This window comes from Erinaceus europaeus, chromosome 3 (assembly GCF_950295315.1).
Source record: "Erinaceus europaeus chromosome 3, mEriEur2.1, whole genome shotgun sequence".
Taxonomy (NCBI): Eukaryota; Metazoa; Chordata; class Mammalia; order Eulipotyphla; family Erinaceidae; genus Erinaceus; species Erinaceus europaeus.
In genome coordinates this window covers 67,786,577-67,809,324 of record NC_080164.1, presented here as the reverse complement: position 1 = coordinate 67,809,324, position 22,748 = coordinate 67,786,577, and the positions used below count along the sequence as shown (strand labels likewise).

Genomic DNA, 22,748 nt, shown 5'->3' with positions numbered 1-22,748 from the left:
AGACTATTACATGGGGAAAGCAGAGTCTCTTCAACAAATGGTGTTGGAAACAATGGGTTGAAACATGCAGAAGAATGAAAATGAACCACTGTATTTCACCAAATACAAAAGGAAATTCCAAGTGGATCAAGGACTTGCATGTTAGACCACAAACTATCAAATACTTAGAGGAAAATATTGGCAGAACTCTTTTCCACATAAATTTTAAAGACATTTTCAATGAAACGAATCCAATTACAAAGAAGACCAAGGCAAGTATAAACCTATGGGACTACATCAAATTAAAAAGCTTCTTCACAGCAAAAGAAACCACTACCCAAACCAAGAGACCCCTCACAGAATGGGAGAAGATCTTGACATGCCATACATCAGATAAGAGTTTAATAACCAACATATATAAAGAGCTTGCCAGACTCAACAACAAGACAACAAATAACCCCATCCAAACATGGGGGGAGGACTTGGACAGAATATTCACCACAGAAGAGATCCAAAAGGCTGAGAAACACATGAAAAAATGCTCCAAGTCTCTGATTGTCAGAGAAATGCAAATCAAGACAATAGTGAGATATCACTTCACTCCTGTGAGAATGTCATACATCAGAAAAGGTCACAGCAGCAAATGCTGGAGAGGGTGTGGGGTCAAAGGAACCCTCCTGCACTGCTGGTGGGAATGTCAATTGGTCCAACCTCTGTGGAGAACAATCTGGAGAACTCTCAGAAGGCTAGAAATGGATCTACCCTATGATCCTGCAATTCCTCTCCTGGGGATATATCCTAAGGAACCCAACACATCCATCCAAAAAGATCTGTGTACACATATGTTTTTGGCAGCACAATTTGTAATAGCCAAAACCTGGAAGCAACCCAGGTGTCCAACAACAGATGAGTGGCTGAGCAAGTTGTGGTATATATACACAATGGAATACTACTCAGCTGTAAAAAATGGTGACTTCACCGTTTTCAGCTGATCTTGGATGGACCTTGAAAAAATCATGTTGAGTGAAATAAGTCAAAAACAGAAGGCTGAATATGGGATGATCTCACTCTCAGGCAGAAGTTGAAAAACAAGATCAGAAAAGAAAACACAAGTAGAAGCTGAAATGGAATTGGCGTATTGCACCAAAGTAAAAGACTCTGGGGTGGGTGGGTGGGGAGAATACAGGTCCATGAAGGATGATAAATGACATAGTGGGCATTGTACTGTTAAATGGGAAACTGGGGAATGTTATGCATGTACAAACTATTGTATTTACTGTTGAATGTAAAACATTAATTCCCCAATAAAAAAATAAATTAAAAAAAAATTTATTTAGTGCCAGTCTCTCCTACCTGGAATGTGAACTGTCTCAGGAGCAAGGGCTTAGCCTGACAGGTTCCTGATGGATCTCTAGAGCCTATTCACAACACAAACATATTTGTTGAATGAACTGGGGTTTTTTGGTCACACACAAAGGGGACTTAATCCATAGCTATTTTTAACAACACAACAAAAAATATCAGGGAAGTAGGTGGTGGCACACCTGAGTAAGAGCACACATTACAGTGCAAAAGGAGAAGGGTTCATTTCCCCATTCCCCACCTGCAGGGGATAGGTTCATGAGCAGTGAAGCAGTGCTGTGGGTGTCTCTCTCTCTCCCTCCCCCCTCTCGATTTGTCTCTATGCAATAAATAAATAGCAAAAGATTCTCTTATAAAACACACACACATATCATATCACTGATAAATCACTACTAACAGTGAACTAGAATGTATTTCAAGTCTATTGACAGCATACTAGCTACCAGAATTTCCACTTTTGATATGAATCTGGGTGTTTGGAAGGTGTTCAGCATCTTCACCATTCATCTCTGTGGGATCACTCAATGAGGACTAGGGGGCAAACATTTAAACAGACTGTTGGGCAGTGGGTCTGGTTATTCAATTAAATCTTAATAATAAAATAAAAGTGATCAAAAGCCAAGTCTTCCCTGATCAGACTATCACAAAAATATTATCTAGGAAAAGAACAGAATAATAATTTACTTACAAATTAAAGTGCTTAAAAGGCTACAATTTATTTTTCATTACCAATTAACACAGAAATAAATTAGAATTTGATGATGTACAGACTGCACCCATAATCTCTCAGACTAATCCCTTTGCTGAATTTAAAATTTGCTGAATTAGAATACCTACAGCCTAAAAGGTCAAACATAATAGGAAGATTACAAGTACAAAAGCACAAGACTATAAAAATAAGGCAATGGATACTCAATATAATCACCTGACAATTTTTCAACTCTCAATTTTTATAAAGTCCAGTGGGCTAAAACATTAGCTAGTTATGTATTTATTGAGGTCATGTGCAACAGAAAAAATAATCTATCTAGAATCATACCGCAAATCATCAATAGGAGCAGATCTGTAGTGAAAGGGTCTGAATTCAGCATTTTGTACCGTTTTCCACTCATTGCTCTCAAAAAGGAACATGAGCAGCAGCTATTTTGACTTACACCATCAATCAAATTTTGCCAACCCCAAGTGTGAAATGATAAAAAATTGGGGACCTTTAAGAGTTGATCCTGCTTCAATGTAACAGGACCTTGTGTAAGCTATTTCACCCCTCAGCAAGGGTCAGTTTGGTAAGACTTCCAAACTTGAGTCACTCTCTGATTTACATTAATTTTAGCCAAATTCATACTAATTTACTTGATGTAACTTAAGTGAAGTTACATTAATTTGTTAATTTGACCTTGCCCTAAGCAATATGTGTGAAATTATATGACCATCATAACCCTTTCTTGTTATTGTTATTACTATTATTAATAGCGAAGCAGAGATAGAGAAAAAGAAACCACAGTGCTGAAACTTTCTTTGATACAGTAGTGGCCAGGCTTGAACCTGTCATGCACATAGCAAAGAAGTACACTATCTAAGGGAGCTATTTCACTGGCCCAATAAACTTTTCCAACTTGCATTCAAACACACGTGTGATATGTGCCAACTCATTTACTCGAAGGGGTTCTTCCTTTAGATTAAAATTTTATTTTTTTAATTTGCAGTTAACAAAAAGTGAAAGTGTGCAGTGTTTCTTTTGCATCTGCTGATTTTAAATAAAAATGGTCAACTCTTTTCCCCTGACACTGCCCTTGTCCCACTCTTCAATTTTTGTTCTATTTGGTCTGCAATACCTCTTTAAAAGGACATTGAAGGGGCTGGGGAGATAGCATAATGGTTATGTAAGAGATTTCCATGCCTAGAGCTCTGAGGTCTCTCAGGCTCAATCCCGCATCATAAACCAGAGCTAAGCAGTGTTCTGTTAAATAAAAATTAAATTAACATAAAAGGCACTGGATCTTCCTATAAGTACTTTAAGAAACACAAAGTAAGTACACAGAAATGTCACAACCGGTGAACACTATTTTGGTCAAAAAAAAAAAAAAGAAGAAGAAAATTTTTCTCTATCATTATTTATGATACCTGAACCAGCCAGATGCCATCTTTTGTGTCTTCGACAAGCTCATAAAAGTGCATTTCACCACTGAAATTGGTACTAGAAACTGATTCAGATGCTTCTTCTTCTTTGAGTGCAGAATAGAGTTCACCCTCCATCAAGTCACCTAAAAAAAGGGAGGAAGTAACACTAATAAGATTTTATACCCTATGGTTTTGTTAATTTATCCTTTCTTAAATAAAAAACAAATAAAAAAAGATTTTATAAATACCACATTCTCCACTTGAATGATTGGTTCCACTTAACTCTGATAAAAATGTCATCATACTTTCAACACATTTTATAGAAAAGAGTAGGTTTTGATTAGAACCATTAAAGATTCATTCATTCATTCAGTAAATACTAAGAATCCACTGTGTGTCAGGCAAAAAGTAACAAAATGGACAAATACCAATTTTCTCTTGGAGCTTATATTCTAGTGGAAGCATCACATATTAGGAAATTACTGAATTTGTGCCAGTTCAAAGAGTCATCATATTTTTCAGTTTTGTCTGGGATTCAAATAATTTTTTTTATATTTATTTTATTTATTTATTCCCTTTTGTTGCCCTTGTTTTTTTTTTTTTATTGTTGTAGTTATTATTGTTGTTGTCATTGTTGGATAGGACAGAGAGAAATGGAGAGAGGAGGAGAAGACAGAGAGGAGAGAAAGACAGACACCTGCAGACCTGCTTCACCGCCTGTGAAGCGACTCCCCTGCAGGTGGGGAGCCGGGGTTCGAACCGGGATCCTTATGCCGGTCCTTGTTATGCCGGTCCTTGTTATGCCGGTCCTTGTGCTTTGCGCCACCTGCGCTTAACCCGCTGCACTACAGCCCGACTCCTTCAAATAATTTTTTAAGATTTACTTAAAAAAATTTTTATTATTATCTTTATTTACCAGATAGAGACAGCCAGAAATTGACAGGGTAGGAGTGACAGAGAGTGAGTGATAGAGAGGGAGAGAGAGAGAGAGACACTTGCAGCACTGTTTCACCACTTGCAAAGCTAAAGTGCGCTCAGCCAGGTGTGCCACCACCCAGCCCCGAAGATTCACTTCTTAATGAGAGAAAGAGGACCAGGACATCACTCTGGCATATGCAATGCTGGGGACTAAATTAGAGACATGCTTGCAAATCATACATTCAACCTACTGTGCTAGCTTCTGCATTCCTCAACTAACTTTTGAACTCTATATGTACCTTTGACTCACAACATCATGAATCATCACCTACTTAAAGTAGCAATGGAGCTTACATGACTTGGAGATTAGATACAAAAGTTTACCTATGAAGACAAACTCCATATATATGCAAATATAGGGGCTGGCAAAAAAGCTTCCTTATTTAAACGGCTTTGCCAGGTAAAAAGGCCTGAGTTCCAGCCTAGTCACCACCATATTGAAGGAAGCTTGGCTTCTCTCTCTCTCTCTCAAAAAAAACAAACAGGGAGTCGGGCTGTAGCGCAGCGGGTTAAGCGCAGGTGGCACAAAGCGCAAGGACCGGCATAAGGATCCCGGTTCGAACCCCGGCTCCCCACCTGCAGGGGAGTCGCTTCACAGGTGGTGAAGCAGGTCTGCAGGTGTCTATCTTTCTCTCCTCCTCTCTGTCTTCCCCTCTTCTCTCCATTTCTCTCTGTCCTATCCAACAACGACAACAACAATAATAACTACAACAATAAAAAAAAACAACAAGGGCAACAAAAGGTAATAAATAAATAAAATAAATAAAAAACAAACAAACAAACAAACAAACAAAAACAAACAAAAAACCCCACAAATTTAGAATTTAAAATGCGAGCTTGTATCTTAAAAAAATTAAGTCAACACTGTCAAATTATTTCATTTCTTTCCTTAAATGTTAACAATGAAAACATATTGTATCATGACAGCAGCAAAATCATTCACAACAAATACTTAAAATTTAAAATGTAAGAACAAAGCATATCTACTGTGCTATATAACACAAATCATATTTTTGTGGATTGTATGTATTCTTCATTTTTTTAATTAAAAAATGTTATTATATTTATTTATTAGATACAGCCAGAGACTGAGAGGGAAAGGGGAGATAGAGACAGAGAGAAAGAGAGACACTGGTGAAGCTTTCCCCCTGCAGGTGGGGACTGGGGCTTGAACCTGGGTCCTTGTGTACGTGTGCTCAACCAGGTGCACCACCACCCGGCCCTGTATGTATTCATTAGATGATACGTTGATTCCTGTACAACCAAAGTGACAAGCATTTTTAGGCCTAAAGGAAAGGAATACTAAATAAAATGAAAGCCAAAGAAAAAAAAAGTTATCAAATTATCTTACTGTGAAAACAATGATTTAGCATTATTAAATAAGATGCTTCTTTCTAAACCAGGAGTTTATTAAGCATATTTTATTTAAGTAATCTCGTTTTCCTTCCTCCCTATGATAGAAAAGTCACCATAAGCCAGTCAATAAATAGCGGGCAGGAATAAAGCATAATTGTATCCTTTCTCTAAATAAAAGTGTGTCACTTTTTATTTACAGAGAGTCCCTTTTCTGTCCAGTAGGGAGGTATGAGGTTTAATAACCTACAAATATGTGAGAGTTAAACTCTGGAGTTAGAATTCTTGTCTATCACACTACATGGCTATACAGTACTAGGTAAAGAGAAAAAAATTACCTTGTAAAAAACACAGTTAACAAATATATACTTGAAATAAACAAACAAAAAAGGATAATCATGTTTTAACTGTTTTCCACAGCAATTCTCAAATTCCTTTTCTCAACTTACAGAACATATCCCTCTTCTAAGAATTATAGCTAAACAGATACTTTGTCTAAGAGTAAGAGATGAATAAGAGATTTGAATAAGAAATTAGCCATATTTCTTTTTTTTAATTTCTTTATTGGGGGATTAATGTTTTACATTCGACAGTAAATACAATAGTTTTTACATATATAACATTTCTCAGTTTTCCACATAACAATACAACCCCCACTAGGTCCTCTGTCATCCTTTTTGGACCTGTACTCTCCCCCCACCCAGCCCAGAGTCTTTTACTTTGGTGCAATACACCAAGATTAGCCATATTTCTCTCCCAGCTTACCCCCAAACCAACAACTCATGAAAGTACACTCTAAAATGCTAAATATTCTATAGCACTATTTCAATTTTATTTCTCAACTTATCAGTATTGCTACAACAAAGTCTGTGACCCAGAAGATGAAAAAAGCAGATCGAAGATACACTGTTATTGTTTTAAAATCTGAAAGCACTCTCACAAAACATTATTTATTTGCATTACTTATTTGCAAAACTGAAAAGTCTGAAAAGCTTATGTTGTACAGTGCACACTCCATCTATGAACTCATTATTTCAGTCTTGGGCCTAAAATGCCTCTTTGATATTAAGTCCTCTTAATATTTTTCCCCCTCTCGATCAACTGCCATGACTATTCTGACAAAAACTGCTCTCTACAGACTATGTTTTGGGCTTTTTTTTTTTTCCTTTCCCTTTATACCCTTACGAATCTCAATTGACAGATATTTTTCAGTTTAAGTGGCTGAATTTTAAGAAAAAGGGTTTAGAAACCCAATGTTATGAAGCAGTACTTTTTAGACTGTTATTTGAACGTGACTTTGAAACAGACTTACACCTAGTGTATTGCATCAAAGGAAAAGACTCTGGGGTGGGGGTTCCAGATCCTGGAATATGATGGCAAAAGAGGAAAGACCTAGAGGGGGTTGTATTGTTATGTGGGAAAACTAGGAAATGCTACGCATGTACAAACTATTGTATTTTACTGTCGCCTGTAAACCATCAATGCCCCAATAATGAAATAAAAAAAAAAAAGACACCAACCCAGCTCCCTTCTCAACACTGACACACTCACATATACATGCATACAGATAAGATATAGACACACATAGATATACAACACAGATATAAAGACACACGCTATGTAGATACACACACACACAGCCAGACACACATTATACAGACAGACAAGACTCATGGACACTCATAGACACAGACATCTCCACCGGCACTCACCTGACTTCTCCACCAGCTCGCGGACATCCTTCTTCTCGGGCAGCCCCGAGTAGCCGAGGCCGCGACACTCCAGGATGGTCTTCAGCTTCTTGAAGCTCAGTGCCACCGGGTCCACCAACTGGGTGGCGAAGATGCCCGTCTCATACCACACAATGGCCTCGAAAAACCTGGCCAGGACGAACAGGACCAGAAAATAGAGGAGCAAGAAAAAAAGCTTCAGCCACATCTTCCCTCGCGTCTTCGGTGTGTCCAGAGCCGGGAAACCCGAGGCGCGGAGGGCGCAGGGCAGCGCGAGTGGCGCGATGGCCGCGGGGCCGCCCTCAGCGTCGGGCCATGCCCGGCCGGCCCGGGGGGCAGCAGGACCGGGGGCCGGGGGGCTGGCGCGGGAGGGGGGGAGACGGCCGGGCGGCGGGGGGCAATGGCCTTCCAGTCGAGAGGTGAGGAGGAGGTGAAAAAAATCCTCAAACCTCCAGTCAAGAGGCGCGGAGGGAACCCTCGGGCGGAAAAAAAACAAAAACGAGGAACGTTTCCCAAATTCGGGGCTCTCACGGCGGTGGGGCGGGTCGGCTTGCAGGGAACCCTCCCACCCCCAAAATAAAAATAATGATTCAGATCCAAGGAAGAGGGGCGGCGGACTGCAGGCCGGGGCCCGCGGGGCGGCGCGGCCGGGAGGCGGTTGGGGCGGGCCGGGGAGCAGCCTGGCTCCGGCGGCCGCGGGTCAGGAGGGCTCGGCGCTCGGGCCGTCCAGGCCCGGGGCCCAGTGCGGGGAGGAGCGGCCGCCGCAGCGCCGCACCGAACGCTCAGGCCCCAGGCCCTGCCGGCCTCCCGGGTTCCGCGAGAAGCGCGGCGGGCGCGGCTCAGGCGGCGGCTCCAGGTTCGCTCGGGCCAGAGGGCGGCGCCTTTACGGCGGGCGGGCGCCGCGGTCGGGCCCGGGAAGGGGCGTCGCGGGCTCGGCGGGAGGAAATGAGGGGCGCGGGGAGCGAGTCCCGGAAGAAAAATAAAGAAAATTGGGCCCGAGGCGGCACCCCGGGGTGGTTCTCTGGATGCCCCGAGGCCACGCAGATCCCGCTCAGCTCGCCCGGCTCGCCCGGCTCTGAGGGGCGGCGTGAAGCCCGGCCGCCGGCCTCAATACCCCGCCACAGGACGAGGCCGCCGCCGCTGGAGCCTCGGGAGCAGAAGAGCAGCTGCGGCCGGAGCCGAGACATAACAACTGACGTCGGCGACGGGGCGGGGCTTGGGGCGGAGGGGCGGGGCCACGAGCAGCTCTCCCGCCAGACCTGCGCGGGGGGGGGGGGGGGGGGGTGGAAAGGCACCGAAGTTGCCTCATCGATGACTTCTCTGCCTTTTGCCTTTGCCCTGCAGAGGGTTTAGTAAATGATTTTGTCTGAACCATAGACTTTAGACTGTGTGACTCTTTGTATGTTTTGGTAAAAATAGGACAGTTAATTATCTTCTTAGACTAAGTAAAGAAAAGCATGGGAGATCACGTTTATGCTGAATGCAGGTGAACTGGGAAAACTCTGGCGCAGTGGTGGAAGGTGGAACCCAGAAAACAAATTCCTGTATCTAGATGAGAATGTAGTTTGTGCAATGCGTGGTTAAAGACTGGCTTGGTTACTGGCTTGGTTACTGAGCTTGGACTCAGTTTTTTCTTCAGGAGACAGTCTCCACCCCACCCCCACCCCATCCCCGTGACTCTTCCCAATTTAGGAGGGTTAAAAGCCAGGTCTCGTGGTTGTGAATTACCGGGGCAAAGTTTATTGAATGTTTATATGTCCAAGTGCAAAGATTCGTGTAGTTTCTTTCGTTATCCTAAGTATGGACGCTGGCAGCAAGAGGAACTTAGATGACCAAAGTAACATAGACAAGCATTCAATACCCGGTAGCTCTGCATTTTACCCCCGTGGACCACACTCTTCCCATCTGTCTCTTCATAAAATGAAGCAAGATTGCCGCCTACCACCCCCTTTAATATTTTCTTTCTTTCTTTCTTTCTTTCTTTCTTTCTTTCTTTCTTTCTTTCTTTCTTTCTTTATGATTGAGACAGATAAATTAAAAGGGAAGAGAGAGAAAGAGAGAAAGAGAGAGAGAGAGGAAGAGACACCTGCAGCACTGCTTCACAATTTATGAATTCCCCCCACTCAACACAGGTGTGAGCGGGGGGCTTGAACCTGTGTACTTGAGCATTTTAATATGTGCACTCTACTGGGTTTGTTACCACCCAGATCTCCTTAATGAGAAAGTTAAAACTGCAGGATTACTGGGCAAAGAGCCATTGTGCAAATCTGTCAAATGACCTGGACCAGGGATTGAAATTTTTAGGAAGGTAGAGGATGTGATCCTCAATCTTGGAGCAAAAGAGGAGTGGGAAAAACAAAGAATGGGACCGTGGTAGACTTTAGAATGGTGTCCCTTTAAAATAAAGCAAACAAAGGCATCTTAATATTTGGTTAAGTGGAGGAGGAATTGGAGGTGGAGCTTGGGCTGAGACTGAGAGACAAGGAGAAAGAATCTGAGAAGGAGGTGTAGGAATGTACAATTAGTTCTTAGGTTCTGCTTCAATGTGGTGTTATTTCAGTCACTAGCAAACCTACACGGGAGACTGTACTAAACAATTCATTTTCTTTTCATATTTCATCATCTCGGAGTCTCTGGGGTACAAGCTGACCTTTTCAGATGATACAGAAGGATGGGAGCAGGGTGGAGAGCAGACCATTTAAGACCACAGCACGGAACCTTCCTTCAGTGCTGTGGGGGGCTGGCGTGAACCTGGATGGTGCACATAGTAAAGCAATGGACTATCCAAATGAGCTACTTCGCCTGGTCCCAATTCATTTTATTTATTTTTAAAAAATATTTTTATTTATATATTATTGGATAGAGAAAGAGAGAAATTGCAGGGAGGAGGAGATAGAGAGGCAGAGAGACAGAAAAACAGAGAGACCCCTGCAGCCCTGCTTTACCACTTGTGAAGTTTCCCCTATGCAGGTGGGGACCAGGGACTTGAACCTGGGTCCTTGTGCACTGTTATATGAGCATTTAACCAGATGCGCCACCTCCTGGCCCCCCAGTTCATTTTCTAACAAGCTTGGCTCTGAAATTTCAAAATCTTCGATGTCAAGATGACCCTGTAACTAGATGATATGGTCAAACCTTGACATAAAGTGAAGTTTTTTATCTCAAAGGAATGTATTTACTGGTAAGAAAGTATGAACCAGAACTCAAATATATAAAAAGAAGTATAGCTAGCAGAGTTTGCAATGTGAGTTAAGGATGAAAATGGCCAGGCCAGAGTTTCAAACTGGAAAAGTATTAGAGGGGGACCAGGCAGTGGTGCACCTGGTTAAATGCACATAGTACAAAGCTCAAGGATCCACACAAGGATCCCGGTTGGAGCCCTGGCTCCCCACCTGCAGGGGGGTCGCTTCGCAATCGATGAAGCAGGTCTGTAGGTGTCTATCTTTCACGTGCCCCACCCCACCTTCTCCTCCTCTCTCAATTCACCTCTGTCCTATCCTATTAAAAAAAAATAATAATAAAAATGGCCTCCAGGAGCAGTGGATTTGTGTAGTACAGGTACCAAGCCCCAGCAATAACCCTGGAGACAAAGAAAAAAGGAAGAAAGAGAATAAAAGAAGGAAAGAGAGAGAGACAAAAAAAAATAAGGAAAAGAAAAGTATTAAGGTAGGGGAGTACTTGAAAAATTACAGGATTCTTTTGACATTTCATGTTTGCCTATTACCCAAACAACTCGCTCCTTCAAAGTTTAACCCTTAGGGAAAATAACAACACTGACAAAACGATACACAGGACTAAAAGGATATTATAGGTATAGATACTTATAACTTTTATTTAAAATGTTTTATTATCTTATTTGTTTTTATTGGATAGAGACAGCCAGAAATTAAGGAGGGAGAGATAGAGAAGGGAGAGAAAAAGAGACACCTGCAGCACTGCTTCACCACTCTGAAGCGTTCCCCCTGCAGGTGGGGAGTAGGGGCTTGAACTTGGGTCCTTGCACATTGTAACGTACGCTCAAATATGTGTGACACTACCCAACCCCCTTTTATCCTTTATTAGTAGAAGTGTACACCCTTTCAGAAAGATAATTTACAATGTGAGTTAGAAATGTTAACAAAAGGGACGGAGAGAGCCATATGGCAGCAATGGAGGGACAAGATTAAGATGTAAAATGCTAGTTCAGAAGGCTGGGGAGATAGTATAATGGTTATGCAAAAAGGCTTTCATTTCTGAGGGTCTTTAGTCCCACATTCAATTCCCAGCACCACCACAAATCAGAGCTAAGCAGTGGTCTGGTAATAATAATAATAATAGTAATAATAATATTAATATTAATAATATGTAAAGAAAGATGCTAGTTGATGTAAAAGTCACCTGACAGAGCCCTGACACAAAGGTGCCGACTCAATATCACCCAAGCTGAACTAATGAATCAGAAGTGATTCTTGTATAATTGAAGTGATTCTTTGTATAATTGAATTAACCACTCACAAGAGGAAGGGAGGGGCCAGAGAGGGAAAACCCACCCCCAGAACTGAGCGTCTGGGTACCTCATGGCTTCACCTCTCTGGGCCAACTTTTTCAGATAGAGGGAGGAAGAGGGTGCGGTGAGAGGGAGAATGGAAGTTTCTTCCAATATAGTGGGGGTCAGAGGTTTGAACCCAATCCTACACATGGCAGATAAGGCATCCTCCCAGGTGAGTGATCTATGTTTTGCAATTAATTCCATTACCTCTTTTCTCTCTTGCTTTTTTCCTGGGAAACTTCTGCTTGCTCTTCGGAAAGTTTGCATACAGAGATTAACTTTCGTAGTGCTTAAAATAACTGAGCCAGCTTCTGGGAGTCTGAGTCCCCAGCAACAAAGGGTCCCTGAAATGCTTGGTTTTTGGCACAGTAATCTCACTTCTGGGAATTTATCCTGGGAAAAATAAAAGAACATATGTACGAAGATGTGTGTGTATAGTTCTGAGTGTTACTAGAAAGTTAATAACAAGAAGAAAAAAAAACCAAATACCTGGTAAAGGAGGGTTAGTTAAATACTGTAATCCAAGTGATAAATTAATAGACAACTACATCACACACACATACACACACACACACACACACACACACACACAGTCATGGACCTGAAACCATATTCAAAATATAGTGTTGGGTAAAGAGGAGGTAGAGCAAGTCACTCGGGCAAATATGATCTTTTTTTTTTTTTTATCTATATTAGAAAAAGACAAAGGTATACACTGAAAAAATAAATATATATATTTAAAATTTTTATTTATAAAAAGGAAACATTGACAAAACAATAGGATAAGTGGCGTACAACTTCGCACAATTTCCACCACCAGACCTCCGTATTCCATCCCCTCCCCTTATATCTTTCCTATTCTTTAACCCTCTGGGATTATGGACCCAAGATCATTGTGGGATGCAGAAGGTGGAAGGTCTGGCTTCTGTAATTGCTTCCCTGCTGAACATGGGCATTGGCAGGTTGATCCATACTCCCAGCCTGTCTCTCTCTTTCCTTAGTGGGGAAGGGCTCTGGGAAAGGGCCTGTAGCTATACTAGTGTTTTTTTTTATTTGTTTTTTTGCCTGAGCCTGAAATCTGATATTCAGGTGAATCCTAATTATTGTCTGGGTGGATGATGTCATGGCTGGTAAAAGGACCAGAAAGCTGGATCAAGGAAGAGAGTAGCTCCCTAATATGGCAAAGGGGTATAAGTATTGTTGACTGTGAACCCCATTGATTTGATGTGATCTGGGGCCCATAATTAGCTTAGGAGCCTGTGTGAGCTCTGAATCCCTGTAGATCTGAGCTCACATTCTGTGGTCATGAGTAGGGACATTCCATGCTGCCCCAGTATCAACCCATCTTCCTCAGGTGTAGCATAGAGTATGTTGTCCATCCTCCCTTCGGAGGATGGGACATTCTCTTCCGTTGTTGATTCAAGTTGAGGGCAAGGTCCTATGGGGGCCCACAAAGGGGTCTATTTTGTTGCTCCTGATAGAAATGACCGGTAACAATGCAGAGAGGGATTTTTTCAAATTCTAGGCCCATCGTGTCTGTTTGGGAATCTCAGGACCCCCAGTTTAGGGCCCCAGCCACATTGAAAAATATTACCCATATTACTCTTTAGGTTGATGGGATTTAAATGATCATTAAAAATGATTTTGTGCTTTATCACATTGTTTTTTGTCTGAAATAATCAAGTATCATTTTGGTGACTTAAAAATGTGTTTAAAAAATAAAACTACCAAGGGACCAGAAGGTGGGATATCTGGTAGAGTACAAACTTTACCATGTGCAATCTACCTCCACCCCCATTTTTTTTTCTTTATTGGGGGATTAATGGTTTACAGTCGACAGAAAATTTGGTAGTTTGTACATGTGTAACATTTTTCAGTTTCTACATTTAACCCCCCATGCTATCATGTTCCAGGACCTGAATCCTTGCCTCCTCCCCACCCCCACTCCAGAATCTTTTACTTTGGTGCAATACACAAACTCCAGTTCAAGTTCTGCTTTGTGTTTTCCCTTCTGTTCTTATTTTTCAACTTCTGCCTATAAGTGAGATCATCGTATATTCATCCTTCTCTTTCTGGATTATCTCACTTAACTCAGCTTAATTTCTTCAAGCTCCATCCAAGATGAGTTGAAAGTGAAATCACAATTTTTAATAGCTGGGTAGTATTTCATTGTGTATATAGACCACAACCGTGCTCAGCCACTCATCTGTTGTTGGACACCTGGCCAGTGAACTAGATCATTTAGTGCTCATTGGAGCCTGGCTCCCACTGCACTGAAGGAAGCTTCATGCTATGTTTTCTCTCCTTCTCTCTCTCTCTCTCTGCCTCTCAGTCTTTCTCTAAAAAATTAAAATAGCACTCCTCAGTGATTTCTCTTAGATAAATACTGTTTTGAGAAGAGGCCAGGTAGTGCCTACATACTAGCCTCTGAAACCTACATTTCCCATCCCCACCCCAACTGCCACATTTTGTCTGTAGCTCCTTTCTTCTCTTTCTCAGCCCTTTCCTCCCACACTTTCCATTCCCAAACAAATCTCTTTTCCTGAGAATTTCTCAAACAATTCAAGTTACTTGAAAATTTATATAGTCCATTTTCTTATGATCTGAATTTACATTTTCAAAGCTTACTATTGGGTGGTGTCCAAATGATTTAATTTATACTTTGATTTGAATATTATATTTATATAATAATTTAAAAAAAAGAACTAAGAAAACAAGTCTGGAAACTTCTCAGAACTCAACAAGTAGACCTACCCTCTGACCCGGCAATTCCTCTCCCAGGGATATAGCCAAAGGAAGTAAATACAGCCATCTGGATGGACTTATATACACCTATGTCCAATAGCAGCACAATTGCTTTTCTTTTTTAATGGTTTTATTATCTTTATTTATTTATTGGATAGAGACAGCCAGAAATTGAGAGGGAAGGGTGACAGAGAGAGAGAGAGAGGCAGAGAGACACCAGCAACACTGCTTCACTATTTGTGAAGCTTTCCCCCTACAGGTGAGGACTGGGGGCTTGAACCTGGGTCCTGGAGCATTGTAATGTGTGTGCTTAACTACATGTGCCACTACCCAGCCCCACAGCACAATTTCTAATAGCTCAAACTTGGAACTAACTTTGATGCCCAGCAACATATGAGTGGCTAAGAAAGCTGTGAGGTATATACATCAATTGGAATACCACTCATCTGTTAAAAATTAGGTCAGCTCCTTAGGCTCACCTTGGATGGAACTTGAAGTAATCATGTTAAGTGAGATAAATACAAATGAGAAGGATAAATACCAAATGATCTCATTCATAGGTCAAACTTAAGAAACAAGGACAAAAAAAGAAATACAAAGTAAAATTTGGACTGTGTGTGGTGTACTGCACGAAAGCAAAAGACTCTGGGGAAGGAGAGGAAGGGAGAGGGCTGGAGGCAGGGTGGTCTTTGAGGTGCTGACGCATGGTAGTAGAAAATGACCTAAGTTGGGGGTGATTGTGTTTTTCAGACACTTATCACCAGGAGATGAGAGATTGTACTTTTGTGTCAACAGCTGTATTATAATTCATCAATGCCCTCAATAATAATAATTAAAAAGAATTTATCAGAAAAAAAAAGATGAAATCCAAAGGCAGTCCAGGAGGTGACCCGGTACATAAGACATTATACTTTCAGAGGACCAAGTGGTGGTGCACCTGGTTAAGTGCACATTACAGTGCATAAAGACCCACCTTTAATGGGAGTCGGGCAGTAGCACAGAGGGTTAAGCACACATGGCATGAAGTGCAAGGACTGGCATAAGGATCCCCGTTCGAGCCCCCGGCTCCCCACCTGCAGGGGAGTCACTTCACAGGCGGTGAAGCAGGTCTGCAGGTGTCTATCTTTCTCTCCCCTTCTCTGTCTTCCCCTCCTCTCTCCATTTCTCTCTGTCCTATCCAACAACGACGGCATCAACAGTAACTACAACAATAAAAACAACAAGGGCAACAAAAGGGAATAAATAAATAAATATTTTTTTAAAAAGACCCACCTTTAAGCCCCTAGTCCCTGTTGCATGGAGGAAAGCTTCACAAGTGGTGAAGCAGGGCTGCAGATGTTTCTCTGTCTCTATCCCTATTATTTTTTTTTCACCACAGCACTGCGTAGCTCTGGTTTATCGTGGTGTGGGGCACTGAACGTGGGACTTTGAAGCCTCAGGCATGGGAATCTCTTTGCATAACCATTATGCTATCTACCCCCACTCTCTTTCCTTCTCTATCTCCCTAACCCTTCTCAATTTCTGTCTCTTTTCAGTAATAAAAATAAAATAAAATAAAAATAGTCTAAAAAAAAAAACCTCAAAACATTATACTTTCAGGCATGTCATCCTGAGTTCTACCCCTTGCATGCCACATATTAGAGTGTAGATCTAGTTCTTTTTCCTCCTTTCTCTATCACTGTTAAAGAAATAAATCTTAAGTATAAAAAAGAGTAAGTAAGCCCTTAGGTAACATTGTTTCTGTGAGATCAGACTTGCCCAGGAGTACCTTCTCCAGGAACACAGCCTGCTGTGACGGTGAGAACTGTCTGTCCTGTCCTCTCTTATATGGAGATGATCCTATTAACTGACAGTCTCCACAGCATTGGTACCTAGTTGATTTTCCCAGTGTACTAGGGTCATTATCTGCAGGACTGAGTGATGTCCCACAGCAGTACTGAGAGATCTGTTTGGCTCTCAAGTCTGACTCTTCAATAATAGGTTACTTTTCCCTCCACTCACATGTTTATTATATGTACGTTTTGTGACTTCCTTAGATCATTTTAATTAAAATCTTTGTTTTCCTTTAATAAACATGTAAAGTGGGGGCTGGGTGGTGGCACACTGGTTGTGCATACATGTTGTAATCTGCAGTGACCTGGGTTTGAGTCCACAGTCTCCACTTACAGGGGGAAAGCTTTGTGAGTGGTGAAGCAGTGCAGCAGGTGTCTCTCTGCCTCTCTTCCTCTTTGTCTCCTCCCCCTTCCTTCTCAATTTCTGACTCTCTCTATCCCCCCTCCCCTCTCTATCTATAAATAAATAAAGATAATAAAAATTTAAATAACATAAAATGAAGGAAAATAATTTATTATTCAAAAAGTTAATTTAAATAAAAATATCCATGATATCCCATTTCAGGTGAAAATTACAAAATGTTTTTTAAAAATAAAAATGACTAGCATTAACAAACATGTCATCTGTGTTTGTACAGCAATAGTCAATTGCTACAACAATGTTTAGTGTGCAGTGATAGAATTGTGCATGTTTTGTAGATAGCTAGTAGGCATATTTTAGTTATATTCCAAAGGGCCTGTGGCTATACTAGTTTTTTTTTTTTTTCCCTGAGCCTGAAATCTGAAATGCAAGTGGATCCAAGTTATTGTCTGGGGAGATGATGTCATGGCTGGGAAAAGGACCAGAAAGCTGGATCAGGGAAGAGAGTAGCTTCCTAATATGGGAAAAGTGTTGACTGTAAACCCCATCAATTTGATGTGATCTGGGGCTCATATTCAGCTTAGGAGCCTATGTGACTTCTGCATCCCTGTAGATCTGAGCTCACATTCTGTGGTCATGAGTAGGAACATTCCAAGCTGACCCAATATCAGGACCCATTTTCCTCAGGTATGTAGCATAGAGTATGTTGTCCAGTGACTTTGGGTCCATACTCTCAGAGGGTTAAAGAACAGGAAAGCTATCAGGGGAGGGGATGGGATATGAAGTTCTGGTGGTGGCAATTGTGTGGCGTTATACCCCTCTTATCCTATGGTTTTGTCAGTGTTTCCTTTTTATAAATAAATTTTAAAAAGTCCAGGAGGTAGTGCAGTGGAGAAAAGCATTGGACTCTGCATGTGGTCCTGAGTTCAATCCTCGGCAGCACATGTACCAGAGTGATGTCTGGTTCTTTCTCTCCTCCTATCTTTCTAATAAATAAAATCTTAAATAAATAAATAAATATGAAAAAAAAAGAAAAGCAAGAGGGATGTGGCATGGTTGCTTCACACAAATTGAATGAATCAACTGAAATATCACACACCCACACACACAAAAAAAGGAATTGTGCATGTTTTTGTTTTCTTCTCTTAGAAGTACCTAAGTTAGGGGCAGGCGGTAACTCCCTCTTGAGAATGCCCACTACCATGTGCAAGGACCTTGGTTTTAGCCTCAGGTCCTCACATGTAGTAGAGAAGCTTCATAAGCAATGAAGCAGGTCTGCAGTCATCTATCTTTCTCTTCCTCTCTACCTTCCCCTTCTCTCTCAATTTCTTTCTGTCCTATCAAGTAAAATAGAAAAGGGGGGGCAATTAAAAAAAAGGCCATTTGGGAGTGGTGGATTCATTGTGCTGACACCAAGTCTCATCAATAATGTTGGGACAATAAAAAATATCTTTAAAAATACTTTAAAAAAATCACAGAAGGGGCCAGGTGGTGGTGCACCTGGTTGAGCACACATGTCACAGTGCACAAGATCCCAGGTTTGAGCCCCCAGTCCCCACCTGCAGGAGGAGTGCTTTGCAAGAGGTGAAACAGTGTTGCAGGTGTCTCTGTCTCTCCTCTATCACCCCCTTCCCTCTCAATTTCTGGCTGTTTCTATACAGTAAATAAAATAAAGATAATTTAAAAATTTTTAGATAGATGACATAGTGGGGGTTGTATTGTTAAATGGGAAACTGGGAAATGTTATGCATGTACAAACTATTGTATTTACTGTTGAATATAAAACATTAATTCCCCAATAAAGAAATAAATTAAAAAATAAAAATAAATAACAAAACAAACAAAACATTAATTCCCCAATAAAGAAATAAATTTAGTGGTCCGGGAGGTGGCGCAGTGGATAAAGCATCGGACTCTCAAGCATGAGGTCCTGAGTTCAATCCCCGGCAGCACATGTACCAGAGTGATGTCTGGCTCTTTCTCTCTCCTCCTATGTTTCTTATTAATAAATAAATAAATAAATTTAAAAAAAAATTAAAAGAAAACATAGCAGACAGCATTTCTACATGTTCTTCTGAAGAAAAACCTGCTATGATACTAGAAAAAATATTTAATTTCTTTCTCTCTTTTTTTCTTTTTTTTTTTTTTTGCCTCCAGGGTTATTGCTGGGACTCTGTGCCTGCACTACAAATCTACTGCAAGTAGAAGCTGTTTTTTTCCTTTTTGTTGCTCTTGTTGTTGTTATTGTTGTTGTTATTGCTGTCCTTGTTGTTGGGTAGGACAGAGAGAAACGGAGAGGGGAAGGGCGGGCAGAGCGAGGAGAGAAAGATACACACCTGCAGACCTGCTTCACCGCTTGTGAGGTGACCTCCCTATAGGTGGGGAGCAGGGGGCTGGAACCCGGATCCTTGAGCCGGTCCTTGCGCTTTGTGCCATGTTCACTTAACCTGCTGTGCTACCGCCCGGCCTCGTATTTAATTTCTTCACGTTGATGTGTAAGTTTTTTGTACATTATTAACTTTTCATTGTATTATAGACTTTTTCCTTTATTCTTTCTTTTTAATTTTAAAAAAATTTTTATTTATCCCCTTTTGTTGCCCTTGTTGTTTTATTGTTGTAGTTATTATTGTCATCGTTATTGATGTCACTGTTGTTGGATAGGACAGAGAGAAATGGAGAGAGGAGGGGAAGACAGACACCTGCAGACCTGCTTTACCGCTTGTGAAGAGATTCCCTTGCAGGTGGGGAGCCAGGGGCTCGAACTGGGATCCTTATGCCGGTTCTTGTGCTTTGCACCACGTTTATCCTTTATTATTTCTGTCCTGTTGATCAAAATAACTGATAAGAACAGAATGAAAAACTGAATTTAACTTAATAGTGTGTGGGCTGGACAGTGACACAGTGGCTAGATCAATGGATTTAAAATCTGGAGGTCCCGAGTTTGATTCTCAGTATCCCATGTGCCAGAGTGATGCTCTGAGTCTTGCTTCTCTCTTTTATCTCATGTAAATGAATAAATAATAATAATAAAGAAACTTGTGGTCTGGGAGGTGGTGCAATAGATAAAGCACTGGACTCTTAAGCACAAGGTCCTGAGTTCAATCCTCAGCAGCACATGTGTCAGAGTGATGTCTGGTGATTTCTCTCTCTCCTCCTATCTTTTTCATAAATAAGTAAATAAATAAATAAATAAATAAATAAATAAAATATTTTTTAAAGGTTCTTTTAAAAATTCAGTTTTACATGGGGAAGAATTTCCTGGCCATGCAGAGAATATATGCAGGAAAAGGGATTTATCATTCAGAAAGTCCTAAGCCTCCATCTGTCTTCTATAATTTACATTTAATCAACTAGAAGAGAAGAACTAGACCTAAGAGTTTGTTTCCTCCACCTCTAATTGCATTGCTTTTCTTAGATTCTAAGAAGCACTAATTTTAGAATAAGTTGGAAAAGGTGTAGGTTTCTTAGCCAATTTGATTTAACTCTTGTTCCTCATGATTATATGATAAACAGCCTAATAATCTTCCTAGGACTTTGGAGTAAAGGTTGCCGAGTCTACTGCACTAGGTAGTTCTGCAGAACTATAATACATAATTGTATTATGTAACAATTGGGACAAGTATTCTATTTATTAAAAAAAAAAAGCATATTTACTGCTGAGAATGGTAGTCACTGGGAATGGATGCAGGCATTCAAATATCTCCTTCCAGGCATGTGATGAGTATGTACTTTCCTGTTCTCCTCGAGATTGGTTATATGCCTTTAATTGGCCCAGGTAACATTACCATAAGTGAAGTTTTTACCTCTGGACCCAAGTTGAAAAACATCTTATTGTACAATTTATTGTCAGGCGAACGTGATAACCACTACACTATGGAAACCTGCCGTTGTATAGTTTATTGTATGTCAATTATACCACAACTAAGACATACACTTTATATATAGACTGTCTTATTTATAATATATATATTATATAAAAAGTATATGTATATATATATGTGTATATATACATATTTTTTTAGCTAATTTGTAAACTTAGCTAAAGGATGTATATAAAGTTTATAGGGGCCACCAGGCATTGGTGTACATGGTTCAGCACACACATTATAATGCTCAAGGACCCTGCTCTAAGCCCTGGTCCCCACCTACAGGGGTAAAACCTCACAAGTGATGGTGAAGCAGGGTTGCAGGTGACTTTCAGTCTGTCTTCCTCTCTATCTCCCCCTTTCCTTTGAATTTCTCTCTGTTCTATCAAATTAAATAAATAAAGTTTTTAATGGCAGTTATTAACATTAAAAAAAAGAACAGAAGGAAAAACACAAAGCAGAACTTGGACTGGGTTTGGTATATTGTAATAAAATAAAGGACTCTGGGGGTGGGGGCCTGGCAGTGGTGCACCTGGTTAAGCACTCACATTACAGTGTGGAAAGACCCAGGTTCAAGCTCCTGGTCCCCACCTGCAGGGGGCAAGCTTCACAAGTGGTAAAACAAGGCTGCACGTGTCTTTCTATGTCTCTTCCTCTCTATCTCCCCTACCCCTCTCAATTTCTCTCTGTTTCTATCTATATAATAATAAAGAAATAAACAAAGGGGCTGGGTGGTGGTGCACTTGGTTGAGTGCACATGTTACAAAGCTCAAGGACCCAAGGTCCAACCTCTGGTCCCTTCCTGCAGGGGGAAAACTTCACGAGTGGTGAAACAGTGTTGCAGGTATCTCTCTGTCTTTCCCTTTCTATCTCTTCCTTCCACTCAATTTCTGGTTGTCTCTATCCAATAAATAAGTAAAGATAATTTTAAAAAAAAGACATATATATATATATATATATTTTTTTTTTTTTTTAAAAAAAGGACTCTGGTTGGTGGGGGGGGGGTTTAGGTCCTAGTGGGAGGGAGGGCAGTGCCGCACCCAGTTAAGCACACATATTATGAAGTGCAAGAACCTACGCAAAGATCCAGGTTCAAGTCCCCAGTTCCCCACCTGCAGGGAAAGCTTCAGGGACAGTGAAGAAGGTATGCAGGTGTCTATCTCTCTCCCTTTCTATCTCCCCCTCTTTTCGCAATTTCTCTTTGTCTTATCCAATACAATGGAGAAAAGGAAGGAAGGAAGGAAGGAAGGAAGGAAGGAAGGAAGGAAGGAAGGAAGGAAGGAAGGAAAGAAGTAAGGAGGGAAGAAAGGAAGGATGGAAGGAAGGAAGGAAGGAAGGAAGGAAGGAAGGAAGGATGAAAGAGGAAGCGTAGGTGGCACAAAGTGCAAGGACTGGAGTAAGGATCCTGCAGACCTGCTTAACCACTTGTGAAGCAACTCCCCTTTAGGTGGGGAATTGTGGGCTTGAACTGGGATCCTTTACGCCGAATTTGCGTTTTCTTAATGGCTAATGATTCTAAGCAGTTTGTGCTTATGATTCTAAGCAGTTTGTGCTTACTTGCCATGTGTATATTTTAAATTGTTCAAATCTTTTGTAAATTTTTTGTTTGTTTTCTTATTGATGAATTTTGGGAATAAATATTCTGAGTATATCTTTTATTTAGAAAAAATATTTCCCCCAATCTTATTTTTTTCATTATCTTTATTGTATTTTTAAAGAAAGAGGCAGAGGGGTATGGGAAATAAGAGGGGAGAAACAGAGACAGAGGAGAGACATCATAGCACAACTTTAGCATTCATGGAGTTCTATTATAATTCTATTATGCTCTAATGCTGTGCTTGAACCAGGTGCCTTGTGCATTGTAAGGGGTTTGTTCCACCAATGAGCTATCTCCTG

At 41.0% G+C, this 22,748-nt stretch overlaps 1 protein-coding gene across 4 annotated transcripts in view; it reads right to left on the bottom strand.

Moving 5' to 3' along the window:
• LOC103123250 (charged multivesicular body protein 3) overlaps positions 1 to 7,982 on the bottom strand; it is a 74,471-nt gene extending 66,489 nt beyond the window's left edge. For 2 of the 4 annotated variants that reach the window (XM_060187382.1, XM_007533900.3), the window contains exons 1-2: positions 7,503 to 7,982; positions 3,463 to 3,602 (exon numbers count right to left, since the gene is read on the bottom strand). In XM_060187382.1, the coding sequence (XP_060043365.1) occupies positions 3,463 to 3,602; positions 7,503 to 7,728 (366 nt within the window). In that variant the 5' untranslated portion in view covers positions 7,729 to 7,982. Of the gene's footprint in view, positions 1 to 1,332; positions 1,398 to 3,462; positions 3,603 to 7,502 lie in introns of those variants that run through there. The other 2 variants (XM_060187381.1, XM_060187378.1) reach the window with 2 other exon arrangements.
• Positions 7,983 to 22,748: the final 14,766 nt, after the last annotated feature.